This window comes from Rattus norvegicus, chromosome 9, assembly GCF_036323735.1.
Source record: "Rattus norvegicus strain BN/NHsdMcwi chromosome 9, GRCr8, whole genome shotgun sequence".
Lineage (NCBI taxonomy): Eukaryota > Metazoa > Chordata > Mammalia > Rodentia > Muridae > Rattus > Rattus norvegicus.
In genome coordinates, this window is record NC_086027.1 from 1547071 (window position 1) to 1569941 (window position 22871).

Consider the following 22871-nt stretch of genomic DNA (forward strand, 5'->3'; position numbering starts at 1 on the left):
GGAAGTGGGGGGGGAGTGGAAGTAGGGGCGGGGCTCAAGTCTCCGGGCGGGGCTTGGAGTTGGCCGAGATGGAGGCGTAGATCGAGGAAGGATGTTCTAGAGAAGACTTGGAAGAGTTGGATGAAAAAGCGAGAGGTGTAGTAAGCTCGAGTAAACATGACGGAGGAGGCAGAACTGGTCTGCAGTCTGGATGAGGAGCGCTCCACCGGGGAGGGATAGGAGGAACTGGGAAGCCGGGATTTGACTGAAGACGGATTCGAGGGGCGGGGCTTGACTTAGGGGCGTGTTCAGAGCGGTGACTCGAGAGGCGGGGCGAGACCAAGTGCAGTTGGGACGGGACGACTTCTTGTCGGGGAGAACGGGTGTTCCGTAGGGCACTGCTCTAGGAAGGGGGCCTGGAGGAAGCGTGCCCCCTACCGACTCCTACAATTACTGGTCTATCCGGTCCAAGCTGTACCTTAGAACTGCGTTCTGTTTTCTACTTTTATCTAAAACTTTTTACAGGCTGTGTTCTGAAGGCATGGAAGAAAAGTACAGTGCACCCCTCCTTTATAATAACTTTAGTCTTTTTAGCGTTCTTTGCTGATACACGACAACAGGTTTTACCATGTCTCCCTACGCAGTTGATTCCACCATCTTCACTCTACACTGGAGGCGTGCTTGGATGGTTTTTGCCTCCCTTGTAGTATGCATGCTACAAGCTGTGCGCATGAGCGCACCTGTTAGCGTTGCCTTTGTTGACAGTCTTCCCTGTTTACCAAAACATTGAAGCTTCAAGGACATGTACCGAGAGACCGGTGTGCAGGTTTAGGCTCCACAAAGCAGGGGGTGGATTTTATGCATGCCCAAAGCTCTGCTACCACAACCTCGTGTGCTCATGCACGTTTTGTGGAGACTTCCTTGGGCATGCTCACGATTCTGACTAATGGAGCTGGGAGCCTGGGTGTAACTTTCAGGTTTGAAATGTTCATGATCTGCTTTCATATTGCGCATGCCTACTCCTTCCACTTGCCTCTGCGAAGACCTACTGGGGCTTTTGTTGCACATGTCCAAAAGGTCCCGCTAGTGGCCTTCTTACCTGGTGCGCGTGCTCAGACTAGAGGCGGGTAGGAGCGAAGTGGCCTAACCTCACGCATGCTCAGAGACTTTCTCAAGCCTGACAGTTGAAGAGCGGTGTTAGCTGTGGAGAACCAGGCAGGATGCTGATGTTGATGCTAGCAGCAGTGGCCACGGTGGTCAGGGCTCAAACAGTGTGCCGGTGCGACTGCCTAACTGGGATGGGATGCTGCTGGGAGGTTTGTGGCGGGTAGGGACAGAGCTGGTTCATTTTGGAGCCCAGCATGCCCTTCAGCTCTGTTGTAGGAATTAACCTTGACACAGTCCTTCCAAGCACAGCACTAAAACTTGTTTCTGGGTATGGAACCGGGGCCTTGGACGTGCGTAAATCCAAGTTCCTTGTGCAGCCTGCAACCTGTGCCACCATCAATCCCAACATGGCTCAGCATCTGTGCCATGGGCACTTAAGGCTAGCTGAGTGCATGGGAAGTGTGCTGTGCATGGTGCCATGGTTAGTATCTCTGATGGCTAACATGCAAGTATGTCTCTATGTATGTTCTCCCCCTTCCCACTTTCTCCTTGGAGGCTGTTGGTCACCAGCTTGAGGGGACAAAAGGAACAGAGATGGAGAGCAAGGTTCAAGACCACCATGAGTGTGAACAGAATGGTCTCTGGAGACTATCGCAGCTGATGTCTGCTGTGTTCTTTTAGGGATAGGAGGGTATTTAAGGGCTTTTTTTTAGGGGTACAGGTGGAAAGGGCTAACTGGTCATGTGGATGGGAAGCCAAAGCAGGACATGTGTGCTGAGTTATGCAGCTGGTCACTTTTCAGAGGCCAGCCACCTGTGTTCAGGGACACACCAGACAAAGACAGGAAGAGACAGGAAAGCCTTGCTGAGAAAGGGAGTCTCCCATTTTTGGTGCCCAGCTCAGAAAGCCATCTTGTCACAGGGGCTGCTACCTTAATAGCCAGGTTCCCCACCATATGTGTTGCTAACTGTCCCCTGGGGACCTCAGTTCTGAAACTCTGAGTTCTAGATTCTCATCACTAGAGTCTGGCAAGGCAGCTCCTTACTGTGAGTGTTGCAACCAGCCTGTGCAACATAGCTAGATCTGTCTCTGAATACAATACAATACAATACAATACAATACAATACAATACAATACAATACAATACAATACAATACCGTGCCTCAGCCCCCCAAGTACTGTGGTAACAGGGGACATGCCACCATCTGTGTGTCCCAGTCTGTCTGCAGATTTCAGTAAGTTGTACATGCAAAGATACTTTGTGCCAAGAGCCTGTGGGACCTGAGAGGTGTAGGACCTGTCCCACCCAAAAGGAAGTTGTTTGCTGTTGTTGTAATAATATAAAATATACCCCGCTAGGTCCACACCGCAGTGCCCCAAGATATCTGCTAGATATCTTGGCAGAAACACATCCCAGCCGCACACTTTCCTACACTCAAACCCTTACATAAAAGAACACACAACACAACAATATTAGATCCAATTGATAAGATATAATTGCCCACTTAAACATACAAAGCCTGGTACCATCCATCCCTTGAGAACATTAATAACAACCTGTAAATACACAGAGCAGAATCTTAACATCACCTGCCATCTTGTCCTGCCATGGTTTCTCTGCCCCTCTTTTCCTCCTGTCTCTTCCTCTCTCCCTTAGTCTCCTCCTCTTCCTGCAAACTTCTCTCCCGCCCATCCTTCTCCTCCAATGACAGGCCTCCTTCTATCCTGTACCTGCCCATCACCAGTACTTTACAAATTCAATGGAGAGGTGGTTCTGGTGAAGTCACCTGAGTTCTGAGTCCTTGACTAGGCAGCTGTCCTTGGGGCAGTGGAATTAGCATCAAAATACAGTAACTTCAGGTCAAACCACAACAGTTTGCTGCAAAACAGAAAAAATAAAATAAAAACTCACCAACAACAAAGTAGGGAAACTTAAGAAATACTTGCCAAAAGTAACTGCTGATGCGGCTTGAGCTGGACCTCTCTGGGCTGAGGGCTGACCCACCTGGTGAAACCAGGGCCCACTCCAGCATGACAGAAACCTGGCAGGTGCCCCATGCCTGCTGTCACAGCAGTGAGGAGGTGGAGGCAGGAGGATTGGGAATTTCAGGCCAACCTAGGCTACTTTATTCAGCCTGTCTCTGAATAAACAATAGAAGGAGCCTGGGGAGACACCTCAAGGAAAAGAGCCCCCTAAACACTAAGGCTCTGAGCACCGTCCGTGCCTTCCATGTGCATGGGATGGGATAGGGATGAGTAAAAGGCAGAGATCCCAGAACAGGAAAGGTGAGGTCTCCTCCACCTGGGTTTGTAAATGAACTTCTGGGAGTGGTAGGGCCCTTTGAAGGTGTTTTGAATACTTCTCTCTCTTTATAAGAGCACCAATGTTTTATATTTTTTAAAAACAAGATTGACTTTTACTTTTTGTATGTGAGCATTTATCTGAGTGCATATGCAGTGCACACTGAAACCCGAGGATGATGTCAGGACTCCTGGGACTGGGATTAAAGGCATTTTAAGCTAGCATGCAGATGCTGGGAATCAAACCTGGGCCCGCTAGGAGAGCAGCAAGTGCCCTTAACCACAGAGCCATCTCTCCAGCTCCTGGATTTTTGTTGTTATTTATTATTTTGAGACAGGATCTCACAACGTAGACCAGGCTGACCTCATATTCCCAGAGAAGAAAGTGTTGGGAGTGAAGGCATGCTGCCACGCTGGCTAATGTTTTATATTCTCCCTGTCTCTGTGTGTGTGCGTGCGTGTGCGCGCGCGCCTGCATGCATGTAAGAAGTCAGAAGACAACTTGCAGGAGTCATTTCTCTCTGCCAGGGCCAAGCTCAGGCTGTCCGACTATGCAGCAAGCCCTCATGCAGTGAGCCATCTCACTGGTCCAGGATTCTGTGTATGTTAGTGTGAGCCGACGTGTACTTGTGGAGGTCAGAGGACAGCCTCGGGCATTACACCTTTGCTGTCACCTTGCTTCAATCAGGGCACTTTGTTCTGCTTGCTGCTAAATACACCCAGCTAGTGCCTCTGCGGATCCTCCTGCTTGTGCCTCCTGCCTCTGTGACAGGTGTTCCGGGCTGACAGACCCACATCACCCTGCCTGTCTCTTACACATTTTCTGGGGACTGGGGCAGCAGCTATCTCCCAATATCGTCCAATGCTGTCCCAGACCCCTCAAAGTATCAAGGCTGCATTTCGTGCAGTATGTCTAAAGGCAGCCTGGTAGGAGAGACCATAATGAATACTGAATAAAAGTTAAAGAACTGAGAGACTGCTCAGTGGTTAGATCACTAGCTGCCCTTGCAGACAGAACCCTCTTCAGTTCACAGAAGGCTCACAGCCAGATGTGACTCAGCTCAAAAGATGCCCTCTGCTGGTTACCTCAGGCACAGCATGCATGTGGTGTGCAGCCAAAACACCCATACACATGAAATAAATAGAAAAATTCTTAAAAATGGAATAAACTAGACGACAAAGTTGACTTTTGGTTGTGTATGTGTGTGCGCGGTTTTTTAAAATTATTTATTGGCTGTGTGTTTCAATCACTCTAGGTTTCGGACAGTGAGGACTGGGAAAGTGTTTGCGAACCCTGTAACACTTGAAGGGGTAGGCAGTCCCATCCATGTCCCCTGCATTCCAGTATGATTACATAGCAAAGTGTTTTCTTTTTCTTTTTTTGACTTTTGATTCTTTGTGATTTAATATCACGCACCCCAATCCCATTCAACTGTCCCTCCATAGCCACCCTCTCTCTGGTCTTGCAACTACCCTAACCCCGCCGCCAAGAAAACTAAAACTCAAAAAAAAAAAAAAAATCTTGGGGTTGGGGATTTAGCTCAGTAGTAGAGCACTTGCCTAGGAAGCGCAAGGCCCTGGGTTCGGTCCCCAGCTCCGAAAAAAAAACCAAAAAAAAAAAAATCTCATTGTGGAAGCTGTGTGGTATCACAGTATACTGTTTTGCCTACACATCTTTACTTGTAAATGTTCCACTGCAGTGAGACAGTGGTCTGGTTTGAGGCCTCTGACTTCTGCTACACTATCAATACTGGATGTTCACTGGGCTCCTCTCAGATATCCTGTTGTTGCCCTGTGTCATGGAGATGTTGCCGATTTAGATCTGCAGGACTTGCCCCCTTCTAGTGCTCCAGCAGATCAAGATGGGGTAGCTGGGGGTGGGATGGGCCAAGTCAAAAGCCTGGATCTATTTGGGCCAGTTCTCCCACACCTGGGCCAGCTCTCCCACTCCTGGGCCAGCTCTCCCACACCAAGGCCAGCCCTCCCACTCCTGGGCCAGCTTTCCCATTCCTGGGCCAGCCCTCCCACTCCTGGCAAGCTTTCCCACACATCGGCACATCGAGTCCTAGTGTTTTCTTTTTGTTCTCCTGAGGCACAGTCTCCCACAGCCCATCCTGGCCTCTGTTCTTTATGCTCTGAGGATGACCTGAGCTCTATCCTCTGGAGTATTGAGAGGCAGGCACTCACCTGCCCCTGGCTGACTGACTGTGCTGTCTGCAGGATCTGCTGTTCTACGCCTTCTCCAACACAGTTGTGGTCAAGAACGTATGCAAGACTGACATTGCCGTGTATCTAGGGTGAGCCTAGCCCTCTCCTGTCCCTCTCTCCTCTCTGCCCTTCTCTCCCCTGCCTCTCTCTCCCCTGTCCCTCTCACCCCTGCCCCTCTCTCCCCTGTCCCTCTCACCCCTGCCCCTCTCACTCCTTCCCCTCTCTTCCCTGCCCCTATCCTCCCCTGCCCCTCTGTCCCCTGCCCCTCTGTCCCCTGCCCCATCCTCCCCTGCTTCTCTCTCCCCTTCCCCTCTCTCCCCTACCCCTATCCTCCCCTGCCCCTCTGTCCCCTGCCCCATCCTCCCCTGCTTCTCTCTCCCCTTCCCCTCTCTCCCCTACCCCTATCCTCCCCTGCCTCTCTGTCCCTTGCCCCATCCTCCCCTGCTTCTCTCTCCCCTTCCCCTCTCTCCCCTACCCCTATCCTCCCCTGCCTCTCTCTCCCCTGCCCATATCCTCCCCTGACCCTCTCTCCCCTTCCCCTCTCACCCCTGCCCCTTTCACCCCCTTACTTCCCTCTGTTCCTGCTTCTCTCTTTAAAAAAACAAACAACAACAAAGCAAGTAGCTCTGACCCATAGGGAGGGAATCCTAGCTGGGCTGTGTGGACCGCAGAGAGGACATGGGCACAAGCATTGCCATTCTGGCTGGGGACAGCAGCCAGGCCTGTGGCTTCTGTCAGTTAGAGATTGACAAAACCAACCAACCAAACAAACAAACAAAAAACAAGACAAAAGAAACAAACAAAAAAACCTTTTCTTTTTGGCTTAACATTTTTAAAATTACATTTCTTTGTGTGTCTGAGTGTCCCACAGCACCTCATGTAGGTCGGATGCTAGTCTGTGGGAGTCTCCTCCATCCTGCTAATTCTGGGGATAAAACTCAAGACTATCAGGCTCATTGGGAAGCAACTTAACCCACATAGAAGTCTCAGTTCTTCCGCCTCAGCCTCTGAAGTGCCAGGAAGGCAGGCAGGCTTGAGCCACCCAGCACCTGGCTGTTCCATTTGTGGCCTTTTTGTCTCTATGACTATATCATTTAAAGAAGTTTTAAAAAACAAAACAAAACAACCCACAAAGCATACAAGCAAATGACACTGTTTCTGGGTGACTCAGGCTGACAGGTAGCTTGTAAAGGGAGATGGTCACAGGCCGCCAGTGGAGAAATTAATTGTGCCTCTTCTCTTGGTTACAGGCAGAGGGTTTTCATAACGAAAAACCGCTTTGAGGCTAGCATCTTACCGCTCACCATTCCGAAGTCAATGGAGGTAGATATCCCCCACTTGCAGCTCCAAAGGGCCACAGTAGAGGGAATGGGGGCTCAAGGGCAGGGTTCTGTCAGCTGTGAGTTCTTTTACTGAATCCTCTTTTTTTTTAATTTTTTATTAGATATATTTCTTTACTTACATTTCAAAGGTTAATCCCCTTCCTGGTTTCCTGTCCATAAGCCCCCATTCCCTCCCCTCCTCCTCCCCCATACGAGTATTTCCCGTATACATCCCCCTTATTACCCTCCATATTTCCCTGCACTGGGGGTCCAACCTTGGCAGGACCAAGGGCTTCCCCTTCCACTGGTGCCCCAACAAGGATATTCTCTGCTACATATGCAGTTGGAGCCCTGGGTCAGTCCGTGTATAGTCTTTTGGTAGTGGTTTAGTCCCTGGAAGCTCTGGTTGGTTGGCATTGTTGTTTTTATGGGGTTGCAAGGTCCTTCAACTCTTTCAATCCTTCCTCTAATTCCCCCCAAGGGGGTCCTGTTCTCAGTTCAAGGGTTTGCTGCTAGCATTGACCTATGTATTTGACATGCTCTGGATGTGTCTCTCAGGAGAGAGCTATATCCAGTCTCTTTCCGCATGCATTTTCTAGCTTCATCCATCTTATCTAGTTTTGGTGGGTCAGGCTCTGAATGGCCGTTTCTTGAGTCACTGCTCTAAACTTTGCTTCCATATCCCCTCCTATGGATATTTTTCCCCCTTTTAAGAAGGAGTGAGAGCAGGGTTGGGGATTTAGCTCAGTGGTAGAGGCCCTGGGTTCAGTCCCCAGCTCCGGAAAAAAAAGGAGTGAGAGCATCCACATTTTGGTCATCCTTCTTGAGCTTCCTGTGGTTTATGGATTGCATCTTCCGTAATTCGAGCTTTTGGGCTAATATCCACTTATCAATGAGTGCATACCATGTGTGTTTTTTCTGTGATTGAGTTACCTCACTTACTGAATCCTCTTAGAGATGCTGAGTTACAAGGAAGCTGGAGGACTGGACCTGGTTCATTCCATCTCTAATATAGAGTCCTGCCCCTCCTCAACTCTCCCTCCCCGTCTTGCCTCTCCCCATCCCTCTCCTTTTTTCTCTCTTTTTTTCTTTCATACTTGTAGGTTTTGCCTTTTTCCTCTTCTTTTTCCCTGTCCTTGAAATATTTATTTGAGATTTTGTTCATTTTTATTTTATATGCATGGTGTTTTGTCATATGTGTCTGTCTGTGTACCACTTGCATACCTGGTGCCCCAGGAGACCAGAGGATGGCGCTGGATCCCTTGGAAGTGGTCTAACAGGTGGTTTGTACCTTCTGTGGGTGCTGGGAACCAGACCTGGGTCCTGTGTAAGAGCAGCCAACACTCTTCACCACTGAGCCACCTCTCCAGTCTCTTGGGATTTTTTTGTTGAAAACGAAGGATACACACATGTCAACCAAGAGCAGCTTTGCCTTCCTAACTGAGCATCTGGCCAGATAACTAGAGCCTGGATCCCAGAGGGAAAGAAGCATGTGACTTAGTGGCTGAGTGACTTAAAGTCTGTAGCTATATGAGGGCGTGACTGTAACACCCCCAAATGCACAGAGAAACTTGGTATGCAGAGGTAGAAGGAGACTTGGGGCTCACTGGCAGCCAGCCAGCCTAACAGAGAATTCCAGGTTCAGTGAGACCTGGTCTCAGACTATGGATCTGAGACGCTCAATGATTAGAGCAATAGGTTCAATTCCCAGCACCCACATGGCAGCTTACAACCACCTGTGACTCTAGCTCCAGGAGACATGATACCCTCTTTTGGCCCTAAAGATGGTACCCAAAGCCATGAGACACATACACACCCAAACACACAAAGAACTTATCTTTTTTTTTTTTTTTCGGAGCTGGGGACTGAACCCAGGGCCTTGTGCTTGTTAGGCAAGCGCTCTACCACTTAGCTAAATCCCCAACCCTTTATCTTTTTTTTTAAATGTGTTATTTTTATATGTAAGAGAAACTCTGCATCTGTCTGTGCACCACATTTGTGCAGTGCCTGGGGATGCCAGAAAGGAGTGTAGGATTCAGTGGAGTTGGCCTTACAGATGTTTGCAAGTTACCTTATGGGTTCTGGGAACTGAACTCTGATCCTCTGGAAGAACAGCCAGTATTTAATGGCCGAGCCAAGACACATCAATAAAGTATGCTGAGGAGGCAGGAGGAGCCATGAGTTCAAGGCTAGTTTGGGCTCTACCTTTAAAAGTAATAAATTCTAAGGTGCAAACACATCAGACACCTATCACAAGGAGCACTGGTTCACACTTTAATCCAAGCACTTGAGAGACAGAGGCAGACAGGTCTCTGAGGAGACTGAGTCCAGCCAGGGCTACACAAAACAACAACAAAATAAACAGTTATGACTGACCCAGATTGTTTTGGGTTCTGCATCTACAATGGTTGCTTCCTGAAGCAATGCTCTAACTAGCTGGTACACGCTTGTGATGATGTCATCATGATGGTCAGGACAAGGGCTCTGGCAACACGACTGTGAGAGACCATGTTTGTTGAGGTGGGAAGACCCACCTTAACTGCAGGTGCCACCACCCCATGGGCTGGGTTCCTGCACTGGATCAAAGAGAGAGCAAGCTGGGTTCTGTACAGCATTCTGCCTGCATATGTGACTGCAGGCCAGAAGAGGGCACCAGATCTCATTACAGATGGTTGTGAGCCACCATGTGGTTGCTGGGAATTGAACTCATGACCTCTGGAAGAGCAGTCAGTGCTCTTAACCACTGAGCCATCTCTCCAGCCCCACAAGCTGGGTTCTGACATGCAACTCCCAGCCTCCTGACCGCCCTTATCCATCTCCCAACCCCAATTGCCATGATAATCCATGCCCTGTCTATGAGCTAAAGCAAACCCTTGGGTCCTGCCCTTCATGTGCCTCCGTCAGGCCTTGATTCCAGCGTGTGTCCTACTCTTAGGTGAAAATGCCATCAATCACGAGTGCCCACTTTGTTTCCGATGCAATGATTCTGTTTGTGATCGATGGAAAAGTCTACAGTTACAACTTTATTGAGGACATCTGGAGAACAGTGAACGGTGTGTACCCTGAGCCTCTGCTTTACTCTTGCTGAGCTTGGTCTTGCTTCATTTTTGACATAGGGCATCCTGCAGCCCAGACAAGCAATGAACTAGTAAACCATGGCCCCTCTGCCCCTACCTGCCCAGAGCTAGGATGGCAGGTGTGCTGTGCCTGGTTCATGTGCTGGATGGGCCCTGGATCTGTGCATGCTAAGTGACAGCTCTGCCCATTGAGCCACAGTCCCTTCACTCAGATAGGTGCCTATTTGCTTTCCTCTTATTGTGTGTGTATTAGTGTTTGCCGGCATGTCTGTCTGTCTGCACCACATACATGTAGCCACCATGCAGGCCAGAAGAGGCCATCTGGTCATCCCCTGGACCTGGAGTCACAAGTGGCTGGGAGCCACCATGTGCTAGGAACTGAACCACAGTCTTCTGACAGATCAGCTAGTGCTAAACACCTGAGCCATCTCTCCAGCTCCTGTTTTTATTTATTTATTTATTTTTTATTTTTTTTTTTTTTTGGTGTTCTTTGTATTGTTTTGAGAAAGGGCATCACTATGTAGCGCAGGCTGGCTACAGATTCAAAATTCTCCTGCCTCAGCCTTAACTCCTGCACTAACAGATGTGTGCTACCATGCCTGGCCTAATGTCTAATTTTGGAGAATTCAAAATATGCAGCCAGGGGTGTTGGCACAAGACTTCCAGCCCATTCTCTGGGATGCAGAGGCAGGGAGAGATCTGTGAGCTGGATGTTAGCCAGGGATGTCTAGCTGTAGGTCAGTGAGCTCCTATCTCAAAACACAAGCAAGAACAAGAGGGCAGGAGACTGACAGCGGCGTACAGCCCATCTCCAGGGCCCATCACCCTGTCTTGGCCATTTCAGGTGCCTGCATTAAGTGCATACACACACACTGGAGTGAAAGTAGAGAGTTAATTCATATGGTTATAATGTATACGCTTTAACACATCTTCCTTTCAGGTATAACAGAACCTGTCTCTCACATTAGTGGTGACCCTTGTTGTTTTGAAGGCTACTTTTGCCTGGTAAGTTGGAAACTTTCATTTTCAAAGCACTCTAAATGGTACCACTTAGGCATGACCTAGGAATAGAGGCTGTGTAGTGGTGGCCTTTGGTGGTGTCCCTTTCCCCAATCTCACAAGAAGGTTGGCTGGCAGAGGATCTAACAGTCAGAGGGATTTAAAAGTCTGTCTTTTATTATTTTGTGTGTGATGATGTCTTGTTTTTTGAGTTAGCCTCTCATATATAGCCCAGGCCAAATATGACTCTGAGCTCCAGATCCTCCCTGTGTCACCTCCCAGGAGCCAAGTAGACAGACTTTCAGCTTATACTGTTTTACACTGGTTTTGTTGTTGTTTGTTTGTTTTTAAATGTATTGGTAAGTTCAGGAGATGGAGGCAGGCAGATCTTCTTGAGTTTTAGACCAGTCAAGTCTTCATAGTGAGTTCTAGGCTATTCAGGGCTATCTAAAACCTGTCTCAAAAAGAGAGAGGAAGAGAGATGGGGGTGGAGGGAGAGGGAGAGAGGGATTGTGTTTCTCAGGATCTAACTGGTAGTCCACAGCTGGGCAGCAGCAGTAGGCCAGCTTAAGCAAGCCTTGCCTCAGGCCCAACTGTTGGTTGCCCCTGGGAGCTCAGGATAGCAGTTGCTGTGAGACTGGCAGGCCTTTTCTAGGCCCTTCACCTTACCTCCCGGCTTTCAGATTTCTCCTGCCGCTCTCTGGGTCACAGAGGGAGCAGGATGGAGTATCGCTTGAATCTCCACAGCTACCATGGCTCACTGTTTACACGGTTCCCATGCCTAGGGCTCAAGCAGCGTCTGGCTTTGGTGTAGACAGATGTAAGGGGTAGTTTGGTGCTTTCATTTGCAATAAACTATGGTTTTGGGTCCCACAAGCCTGTGACCCCAGAGTTCCAAGCAGGCTTAAAAAGTCAGGCTTAGGCTCCTTCCTCCTGTGGAATGGGCCTCAGATTCAGACAGAACTGTCACTCATACTAGAACATCTGGAAAAAAGTCATTGTCATTCAAAGGTGCCAGGAAAGCACACTGTTGCTTGTCTTGCTCCAACCTCCCCCTTACATCTCACACTTCCTGGCTAGGAAAGCCAGGCAGCATGGAAGAAGCATCCAGCTAATTTATTCTATATCATGTGACCAAGGTGTGTGGCTCTCCAGCAATAGGGACTCTTCAGCAGGGTCTAGTAGATGACCAAGAAGCCTGGATTGTTTGGGTGTCTCAGGGCCTCCCTTGACCAAAGGCTTACATGGAGGCCTGCACATCCTGGCAATGGGGCTTTTATACAATAACCCAACAGTTTCTAGGAATGGTAGTGTCCAGGACAAAGAACCTCTCCCGTATAACTGTTTGTTTTTTGTTTAAGTCAGGGTTTCTCTGTGTAGCCCTGACTGTCCTAGAACTCATTCTGTAGGCCAGGCTGTCCTGGAACTCACAGAGAGCCAAGCACTTCTGCCTCCCAAGGGCTGGGATTAAAGCGTGTACCACCATCACCCAGCTCAAAACTACTTTTTAAAAAAATTAATTGGGGTTGGGGATTTAGCTCAGTGGTAGAGTGCTTGCCTAGCAAGCGCAAGGCCCTGGGTTCGGTCCCCAGCTCCAAAAAAAAAAAAAAAAAAAAAAAAAAAGAAAAAAGAAAAAAGAAAAAAGAAAAAAAATTAATTGAACCTAGGCTTGGTGGCCACCACCTGCCATCTCAATATTCAGAAGGCCGAAACAGGAAGACAGCCATGAATTTGAGACTAACCTTGGTGAAATAGTGAGAACCTCAAAACAAAATAGACAAGGAAAAACAAGAATGAAACAAACAGAGAAACAAAAGGAGTAAAGACTGGCCAAGGGGTTAGCTGAGTAAAGGTACCACTCACTCTCTCACACACGTACACGCACACGCACACGCACAGAGAGACAGACACACACACGTACACACACTCACACAGACATGCACAGACACATAGACCCAGACATACAGACAGACAAACAGACAGAGAATGTAGAGAGGCAATCACACTTGAACACAGCCCCATGAAACCATGTGAAGGTAGTAATGGATGCTTGAGGATGGCCAGTGAGAGGGCAGTTTGTACAGTGTGGGAACACTGGGAAGAAGTGTGATTCAGGTACAGTATGTGCTGGGGCAGGTCGAAGTGGGATTCAGTGGGGGAAGTGGAGGCTTTTTTAATATGAGAAACGATGACTCTGACATCATGCTCAGGGCACTGGAAACTCAGAGCAAATTGGTTGATTTCTGAACTTTGCAAATCTGACCCAGAGAAGAGGCAAACATGGCTGTCAAGGTGGTGTGGGATGAGGATTTGGAGTTTGGACGACTTTCCTCCCCTCGTGACCTCCTCATTAGGTGGGTGTTCAAAGATCCCATCCCAGTGGGTCAGGACAGAACCTTCCATCCTGGGGCTTGAAATCCCTCCCTTTCTGAGGAAAGTACAGTCCTGTAACAGGCCACCTGTGGCTGCTCAACCCTGGGGTGAACCTAAAGGTCCCAGACTGGCAGTAGGTGGCTGTAGCCGGGTGCCACATTCTATTTCTTATAGCTTACTTATGGATTTGACATATAACATTTTTGAACCGTGGCTCACTTGAGGAAGAGGGGAATCACTGAACCCACCAAAAGTGAAATCAAAGATAAGAGGTGTGTCTTACGTTGTTTTATTGCTGTGAAGAGGCATCATGACTACCCAGTGACACACTTCCTCTAGCAAGGTCACACCTCCTAATAGGGCCACCTCCTATGGGTCAAGTGTATTCAAACCACCACAGCAAGGCACAGTGGAACCAGCAAGCCGGGCCACTTTGTGGGAAGACAAACCACCTGGCTGCCTCACCAGAGTCTGGGCAGCAGCTCGGCGGGGCTGCACAGTGGTTTCACATGAGAGTGGGCAGGTGAGGGGCCTGTGAGCTGATGTAGGTTGTTTGTGTTCGTTGGAAACAAATTGCACCCTGCGGAGTGGGAGCTGACAGCTGGGAGCAGGTAAGGACAGGAATGCTTTCCTGACATGGAAACATACGTGGAGGATGTCTGAAGAGTGCTGAGTCTCTGTCTCTCTTATGAGAGTCTTCTCGACATTGTGGGGGTTGCTGCCTTTATGCAGGCGGGGGCTGGCACAGGACGGGGCAAGGCCCATGATTGGACAGTCAAAAGGAAGGCAGGGACAGAGTTTCGGTAAAGGGGAAGAGAGGAGAAAGAGGAGAAGAACCGAGATGGAGGCAAAGAGGAGGCCCCAGATCCCTGTGGCCTTAAGTGTGGGCAGTTTGTATCGCTACCAACTGGCTCTGAGCTTATTGTGTAGACATTTTGTGGGGTTTGAATTTACTGTTAACTGACTGCTAAAATACAAATGTCTGGAGTTTTGGTTTTTACCGGTTGTTGGGGGGCAAATGCTGGGAACGTGTACGGAGCAGAGTCCATGGCAGAGGGCAGAGGGGAGCCATAGCTGCCAGGGTGGGGGTTGCTGGGAATGTGAACAGAATCTCCAGTAAGAGAGCCACAAGATAGGTGGTTCCTGTATGAAACTGGTGTGACAGTGACCTGCCTTGGGAACTAGATGGCTGGAGAGATGGCTGCCAGACTCAGAGAGTAGCCATCAGCAGTGTGAGATGGAAGGGAGCTTAGCAGGTGAGACATTTTGCTGACTACGGTGAAAATACCCCGTAGATGCCATCCAGCCCAAAGGTGCCGGCTATTGAGGGTCTGAGATTATTTCAAACATTAATGCAACAAGATTGGTCCTGGGCTGTTGTCTGGGGCCATCGTCAACAGCACTGTCATTTGAGTGGGGAGCTACTCTCCACCTTGCCCTTTTCCACAGAACTGTCCTTTCTCCAGCCCCTTAATAGACACATCCAACCTTCCTGGAGACCAAGTAACTTCATTGTTTCAAAATTATCTCCTAGTTACTGCCCTAGCACTGTCATCAGACACCATGCCAAGGTGACTCCTTGAAGGAAGAGTTTATTGGGGTTCACATTTTCAGGGAGCCAGTTCATGACCATTATGGCAGGGGCGTGGCAGCAGGGATAGTGCCTGGGTAGCTGCAGAAAGCTCACATGCCTATCTACAAGCATGAGAAAGAGAACGCTAACTGGGCCTGCTCTTACCTCCAGTGACACATTTCTTCCACTAAGGCTATGTCTCCTGATCCTTCCCAAATAGCTCTACCAACTGGGTACCAGTGCTCAGATATAAGCCACAGGGGCCAGTCTCACTAAGACCCCACAACCTATGAACAGAAGCCTACAGGGTGTATTCTTAGAGCTTTCATCAGCAAACTTCATCAGAGACCCATTAAGTCTTATAGTGCGTTCACCCTTCAGCCCTTTAGAGTGCCAGTAATTTGTTTTTCTCCCTCTTGGTTGTTGAAGGCAAAGCTGTGCCATGCATGGTGACCTCCCCGCTGTCCCAGCTGTGTGGGCCACTGAAGTAGGATGTTCACTTGAGGGTTTAGAGTTAGTAGACTCTACATCAGTCAGGTGCTCCTGTTAGTTATAGCACTGATATGATAACCTAAGTGGTGAGCCCATATCTCTGAGGTGGGCAGTAGGGTGAGCGGGTGTGGGGAAAATGCCCCTATGGGTAGTTACTTGTATATAGTCCCTATCCATGTATATAGGTTTCCATGTCAACACAAAGTTGTCCATTTTTTTGGGTTAGACGCCCAAGGATAGGTCAGCAAAACAATTCCTCAGGTATAGCCAAGGTTGACCTGGAATTCCTGACCCTCCCAAGCTCCAGGGAAGCAAGCATGTGCCAGCACCAGGGTTTCTGTGATACTAGGGATGAACCCAGGACATCCTTCATGCTAGGAAAGCAGGTCTACCACTGAACAGCCTTGTGACATGCTCTGTGTTTTTCCCCCAGGAGTTATCAAATAACCTGTTTGCATATTTCCGTGGTGGCCAAATGCCTGGGACCAACATATATTTCTCCAACAATGGAGGATTCTCATTCGAGCTCCTGAACAGTGACAGAATGGTACGTGACTGGGGAAAGCAAATCGAAAGCAGAGTGGAGGTGGTTCGATTTGCTTCAGTGCTATAGCCACGGTCAGTGGCTCTGTGAGTGAACCCTGATTCACACTCCTGCAGGCCGCCTGGTGGAACTCATTGGCTCAGTGTGCTGGATACTTTTTTTTCTTTCTTTTTTTTTTTTTTTTTGGTTCTTTTTTTCGGAGCTGGGGACCGAACCCAGGGCCTTGCGCTTCCTAGGTAAGCGCTCTAATGTGCTGGATACTTTTACATCAGCTTGATACAATCTACAGTCATTTGTGAAGGAGAAGCTTCGATTGAGAAAAATGCCTCTATCAGTCTGGCCTGTGGAGCAGTTTCCTGACTGATGATTGATACAGGGGGCCCAGCTCACTGTGGTGCTACCAAAGCAGATGGTTGTGTGTCTGTCAGGAAACAGGTTGAATGAGCTGTGAGGGAGCAGCTAGTAAGCAGTGTTCCTCCATTGCTTCTGCTACGTCTCCTGCAGTAATTCATTTAGGATCTCTGTGAGTTTAAGACCACCGTGTTCTACAGAGTGAGTTCCAAACTCCACAGAGAAACCTTGTCTCAAAAACAAACAAACAGGGGCTGGGGATTTAGCTCAGTGGTAGAGCGCTTACCTAGGAAGCGCAAGGCCCTGGGTTCGGTCCCCAGCTCCGAAAAAAAAGAACAAAAACAAACAAACAAACAAACAAACAATCAAAAACCCAAACCAAACTAAAAGCAAAACAAAGAACAAAAACTGACAAACATGGGCATAAAGTAACTCTAGTCTTAGCCTCTGAGGCACGCCTAGCAGGAGGATGACCTGACTGCATAAAGCTGTGACCAGGCAAGCAATATAGAAGATTCCAAGTGAGAGTTTAAATGCAGACAGAAAGACAGGCAAGCAGGCAGACAAACAGACAGATGCACATGCATACAAACAAACACACACACACACACACACACACACACACACACACACACACTGACTACTCCTCCAGAAGACCGAGGTTTAATTCTCAGCACCCTTGGGTGGCTCATATCCATTTATAACACTAGTCCCAGGTGATCTCTTGTCCTCTTTTGACCTCCACCAGTACCAAACACTTAGTGCATAGACACACATGCAGACAAAATACCCATATCCATTAGGAGAGAACAAAGAACCAAAAACTATGTCCACCCAGGTCCCCAAAAGGTCTTAGACTTTTTATGGTTTCTATAACAAAAGATGCAGGAGTGAGTGATAGATGAGAACAAAGAGACTAGCTAGGGTATAAAGGCACTTGACATGCTGAGATAGGAGGATAGCAACTTCAAGTCCAGCCTGGGCTATAGAGTAAGACCCTGTCTCAACAAACAGAACCCCACAAAACAGAAACTCATTTCTCATAGTTCCAGAAACTGGGAAGTCTCAGTTTAGGGTACCTATGACTCTACTGCCAAGATGGATGCCTCTAATTCTAAAATGGCTGATTTCAAGATGGCTGCCCTCTAATGTCAACATGGCTGATTTCAAGATGGCTGCCTTCTAAGGTCAAGATGGCATCTCAAAGCATTCTCCTAAAAAGAAGCTAATGGAAGTGAGGGGAGGGCAGATGGCAGATGAACAGAAGCATGAGAAAGACCATAAGCCTTTCAGTGAGAGAAAAGCTCTGGTTTGAGTATGAAGTGTTCCCAAAAGTTTTGTATGGTGAAGGTTTGGACCTCATTGGACTGCTTGGACATGGGACTATTGGCATGTGATGAGACTCTGAGGGATTTGATTTCATCAATGGATTTCTCCACTGATGGGCTTATAATTCAGTGGTATTCCTGGGAGGCAGCAGAAGCTAAAAGATGAGAGGAGATCTAAGAGGACCCCATAAGAGTGCAAAGACTACTTCTGATGTCTGTGGGTTATTTGTTGTTAAGGTTGCTTCCAACACCTTGGCTGCTTGCAGCAGTCATCACAATACACACACATACACACACATACACACACATACACACACATACACACACATACACACACACACACTCACACGCACACACATACACGCACACACGCACACACTCACACACACACACTACTCTGCATTGGGGTGTGCAAGGGTACATCACTTAAGATTGGTTCTATGGCTAGGCATGGTGGGTGTGGTGGTACACACTTTTAATGCAGGTACCCTGTTTGTTTGTTTTTTTAATTATGTATTATCTTAGGTTGTATTCATTGGTTACATGAGAAATCTAGGACACAGCAATGTTGGGTGTTACATCATTGTTCCCTAAAAGGTAGGATGAATGGACAGATTGACCACACGGTAGGAGAGCAGCCTTAAGTCTTTTGTTGTTCTAGATGTTTTGAGATAGTCTCTCTCTACATGGCCTGGCTGTCCTGGAACTAACTGAGTAGCCTAGGCTGCCCTTGAACTCAAAGATCCACCTGCATCTGCCTTAAGAGTGTGGGGAGTAAATGATGTGTCCCCAGACCCATCGAGCAGCCTTAAGTTTTGCTTGTTTGTTTTGTTTTTCAAGGCAGGGTTTCTCTTTGGAGTCCTGTCTGTCCTAAAACTCACTCTGTAGACCAGGCTGACTTCAAATTCAGAGATCTGCCTGCCTCTGCCTCCTGAGTGCTGGGATCAAATGAGTTAATTACCACCATCCAGCTAAGCAGCCTGAAGTCTTAAGTGTATGTTATGAATTTGGCTGTAAGGCTCAGCAAAACAAGTTCAGGGTTTTTTTTGGGGGGGGGGTGTCAAGAGACACTTTTATAAATTTGTATTACTACAAACTGCAAACTTTTTAAAATGTTTCTTTTTGTTTTATGTATATTGGTGCTTTACCTGCATGTGTATCTGAGTAAAGGTGTCAGAACTCCTAGAGGTGGAGTTTCAGAGAGGTGTAAGCCGCAGTGCGGTTGCTGGGAATTGAACTCAGGTCCTCTGGAAGAACAGCCAGTGCTCTTAACCACTGAGCCATCTCTCCAGCCTCTAGACTACAAACTCTTGATCCTCCTGCTCCCTGTCCCAAGTCCTGGGATGAAAGGCCAGCTTCCCATCCTCTACCTGGTTTATGGGATGCTGGCCATGGAACCCAGTGTTCTGTGCATGTAAGGCTACTGTCCCACCAACTGGGCCTCGCCTCAGCTAAAACCTCATTCCTCAGACCTGAGGGGCTGGAGAGACAGCGCACTGGTTAAGCCTTCTGGCTTTTCTTTCAGAGGAATGAGTTCAGTTCCTACCACCTCCAACAGACACCTCCCAACCACCTGTACCTCCAGCCCAGGGATCTGATGCCCTTTCCTGGTCTCTGATGGTATCTGCACTCACCTCTATGTAGACACACATACATGAATAACAACTAAAAAGTAAGTCTTTTAAAAAATATCCATGTCAGAGCTGGGCAGTGGCGGCACGCGTGTTTAATCCCAGCAATCAAGAGGCAGAGGCAGAGGCAGACAGATCTCTGAGATCTCTGTCAGTTCAAGGCCAGCCTGGTTACAGAGCAAGCTCTGGGACAGGGCTACATAGAGAAACCCCATTTTGAAAAATTGTACGTGTGTGTGTGTGTGTGTGTGTGTGTGTGTGTGTGTGCTCGTGCATGTGTGTGTAGGGCTGGAGAGATGTCTCAGTGGTTAAGAGCACTGGCTACTCTTCCAGAGGTTCAATTTCCAGCAGTCAAATGGTGGCTCACACCCATCTATACTGGGATCTGATGTGCTCTTCTGGCATGCAGGTGTACACACACATAGGGCACTTAGAACCTTACTACATATAAATAGATGCATTTTAAAAATATATATCTAGGATTGGGGACTTAGCTCAGCGGTAGAGCGCTTGCCTAGCACGCTCAAGGCCCTGGGTTCGGTCCCCAGCTCCGGAAAAAAAAAAAAAAAGAAAAAAAATATATATAGGGCTGGAGAGATGGCTCAGCGGTTAAGAGCACCCGACTGCTCTTCCAGAGGTCCTGAGTTCAATTCCCAGCAACCACATGGTGGCTCACAGCCATCTGTAAAGAGATCCGATGCCCTCTTCTGGTGTGTCTGAAGACAGCTATTATGTACTTATATATAATAAATGAATAAATCTTTAATATATATATATATATCTTAGAAAAATGTGGAGCTAAAGAAGCAGGGACATAAGAAAACAGAATCGGCTCATCCGTGTGATCCAAGTCACTGGTGTCACCCCCTGCCCTCCCAGAACCCAGCTGCCTTGCTTGACTCCCTTCTGCTGTGGCTGCTGTATTCCTTTTTTTTTTTTTTTTTTTCCGGAGCCGAGGACCGAATTCAGGGCCTTGCGCTTGCTAGGCAAGTGCTCTACCACTGAGCTAAATCCCCAACCCTAGTTGCTGTGTTCCTAAGGCAGGAAAATCGCCTTCCTGAGTCTGATGAATGATGTAGATCATATTCAGTGTTATACAAGATACCGTGTTGTGTCACGTGATAACTATGTTACTGTATTTAATTTGCCTGCACCATTTCCTGTTTTGCTTTTTTTCCCCATAGAGTCACCTTAAAGGGTTACTAGGAGGCATCTTCCATTTCCATTCTTTGTCTCAGGTGGGGATACTCTTGGTTGAAAACAACTTGGTGAGTACTGCACTGCATGTGGATGAGTACTGCACTGTATGTGGATGAATACTGCACTGCATGTGGATGAGCACTGCACTGCATGTGGATGAGTACTGCACTGCATGTGGATGAGTACTGCACTGCATGTGGATGAGTACTGCACTGCATGTGGATGAGTACTGCACCTGCATGTGGATGAGTACTGCACTGCATGTGGAATTACCTCAGAGACTTGGAGCAGTGCTCTGGGGTTTCCAACTGTGACAGATAGCTCCTTTGGTTTTTTTCAGTTTGTTTATTACCTAACCAGAAAGCCATTCAGCCAGCTAGCCAGGCAGCCATCCATCTACCCACCCACCCAATCATCCACCTACCCACCCATCCAACCATCATCCATCTATCTACCCATCTATCCAGTCACCCACTCACTGACCCACCCATCTATTCACCCACACATCTACCCACCCATCCACCAATCCACCAAGCCAACGATCATCTGTCCATCCATCTATCCCTCCCTCTATTCATTCATCCATATATGCCCATCTGTCTACACATTGGCCCACCCAACAGTCCATCTGCTGACCCATCCATCTACTCATCATCCATCTGTCCATTCATTCATCCATCCGTTCATCCATCCATTCATTTATGCATCTATCAACTCATCATGCACACACACACACACACACACACACACACACACACACACACACCACTGCTCTTTTATCCACTCACCCCTATACCCACCCAGCCTTCTTTGGGGTGTCCTATGAAAGACTCAGTTGCTGATTGCTGATCCATACCCCCAGCCAAAGCAAAACTTTAAAGGTGACTTTCCCGCCCCCTCATTCCATACCAAGTCCTTCGTTTTCCTCACCCCATGACCAACTCTTGGCCTGTGGGTTTGTAAAGCTACAGGTGGGCTTTCCTTATGGCTCCCTCCACACAGGGTGGCCATGCCAGTCAACACTCTTGACCGTTTATAAGTCAAGAGCTGAGACAGCCAAATTGGAATGTGAACATATTTGTGTGTTTTATGTGTGTGGGTATTTTGCCCAAGTGTATGTCTGCACTACATGTCAACATGCTTGGTGCATGTGGAGGGTAGAAAGGGGCAATGGGTCCCTGGGACCAGATTTACAGTCTTGAGCCACCACATGGGGCTGGGAATTGAACACTGGTCCTCTGTGAGAGCCCCCCCTTTTTTTTTTAGTTTTTTAAAACAGGATTTCATAGGGCTGGAGATACGGCTCAGTGGTTAAGAGCACTGACTGCTCTTGCCAAGGTCCTGAGTTCCAGTCCCAGCAACCACATGGTGGCTCACAACCATCTGTAATGGGATCCGATGCCCTCTTCTGGTGTGTCTGAAGGCAGCTACAATGTACTCACATACATAAAATAAATTTAAAAAAAATAAAAAACAAAACAGGGTTTCACACTGTAATCCAGTCTGGCCTACACTCACAGAGATCCTCCTGCCTCTGCTTCCCATCATAAGCATGCTGTGCTGGCCTGCATGGCATCTGTGTCCTGGAAGAAGGACAGAACAGGGAGCCAATCTTCTCCTTGTGAGGAAGGTCATGTCAGCCTCCTTGTACAGTACAGGAACCTGGGCAGCGTTCATGGCACCCAGAATGTACTCCCAGAAGGATTGTGCTCCCAAACAGGCAGTTTCAGGGCTGTGGCTGTGGAGCCAGGTCCTTTCCTTGGATGCCCCAGGCATCCCTGCTGCCCTCACCCCCATGCCAGCTAACCATTGTCTCTCATGGACCCCAAGAGGTCATCTGCCCTGTTGCTGCCTAGGATGCTGGCCACATTGAAAGCACAGGCTATCGGGAGTGAGGTTGGCTCCTCCCACTTTCCTTCTGCAGGTGTGACAAACACTTTCTCCAAAGCCACGTTGAAGATTTATACAAGTTACAGTCTGTCAGAAAAAAATCACTCGGGGCAGAAATGTGACGTGTAAGCCGTGCAGTTGCTGGCTCATTCTTGCTCAGCTTGCTTATGTTTCTGAGACTCCTGCATGGGTACTGGTGCCACCCACAGGACCTGGGTCTTCCCAGCCTATTAACCCTATCGACACACTCCCCAGCATGCATGTCCAGAGACCAGGTAATTCCTGCCAGGTAAGCCTGGAGGCTTGTCTCCCAGGTGACTCTAGAGTCAGTCAGTGACAATTAACACTTGACCATCAAGGGCTGGAGAGGTGGCTCAGCAATTAACATTGAAGAGGACCTCAATCCAGTTCCTAGCATCCATATGAGGTGGCTTACAACCACCTACAACTTCACCTGTAAGGAATCCAGAGCCCTTGTGGACACCTGCACTCGAAT

At 48.2% G+C, this 22871-nt stretch overlaps 1 protein-coding gene across 20 annotated transcripts in view; it reads left to right on the forward strand.

Moving 5' to 3' along the window:
• Nucleotides 1-22871, forward strand: part of Catsperd (cation channel sperm associated auxiliary subunit delta) — a 38568-nt gene that overhangs the window by 168 nt on the left and 15529 nt on the right. For 2 of the 20 annotated variants that reach the window (XM_006244340.4, XM_017596637.3), the window contains exons 1-8: nucleotides 449-1258; nucleotides 4644-4698; nucleotides 5608-5684; nucleotides 6846-6918; nucleotides 9853-9970; nucleotides 10935-10999; nucleotides 15865-15978; nucleotides 20470-20553. In XM_006244340.4, the coding sequence (XP_006244402.1) occupies nucleotides 1200-1258; nucleotides 4644-4698; nucleotides 5608-5684; nucleotides 6846-6918; nucleotides 9853-9970; nucleotides 10935-10999; nucleotides 15865-15978; nucleotides 20470-20553 (645 nt within the window). In that variant the 5' untranslated portion in view covers nucleotides 449-1199. Of the gene's footprint in view, nucleotides 1-41; nucleotides 136-443; nucleotides 1568-4643; nucleotides 4699-5607; nucleotides 5685-6845; nucleotides 6919-9852; nucleotides 9971-10934; nucleotides 11000-12584; nucleotides 13348-15864; nucleotides 15979-20469; nucleotides 20554-22871 lie in introns of those variants that run through there. The other 18 variants (XM_063267715.1, XM_063267720.1, XM_063267711.1 and 15 more) reach the window with 15 other exon arrangements.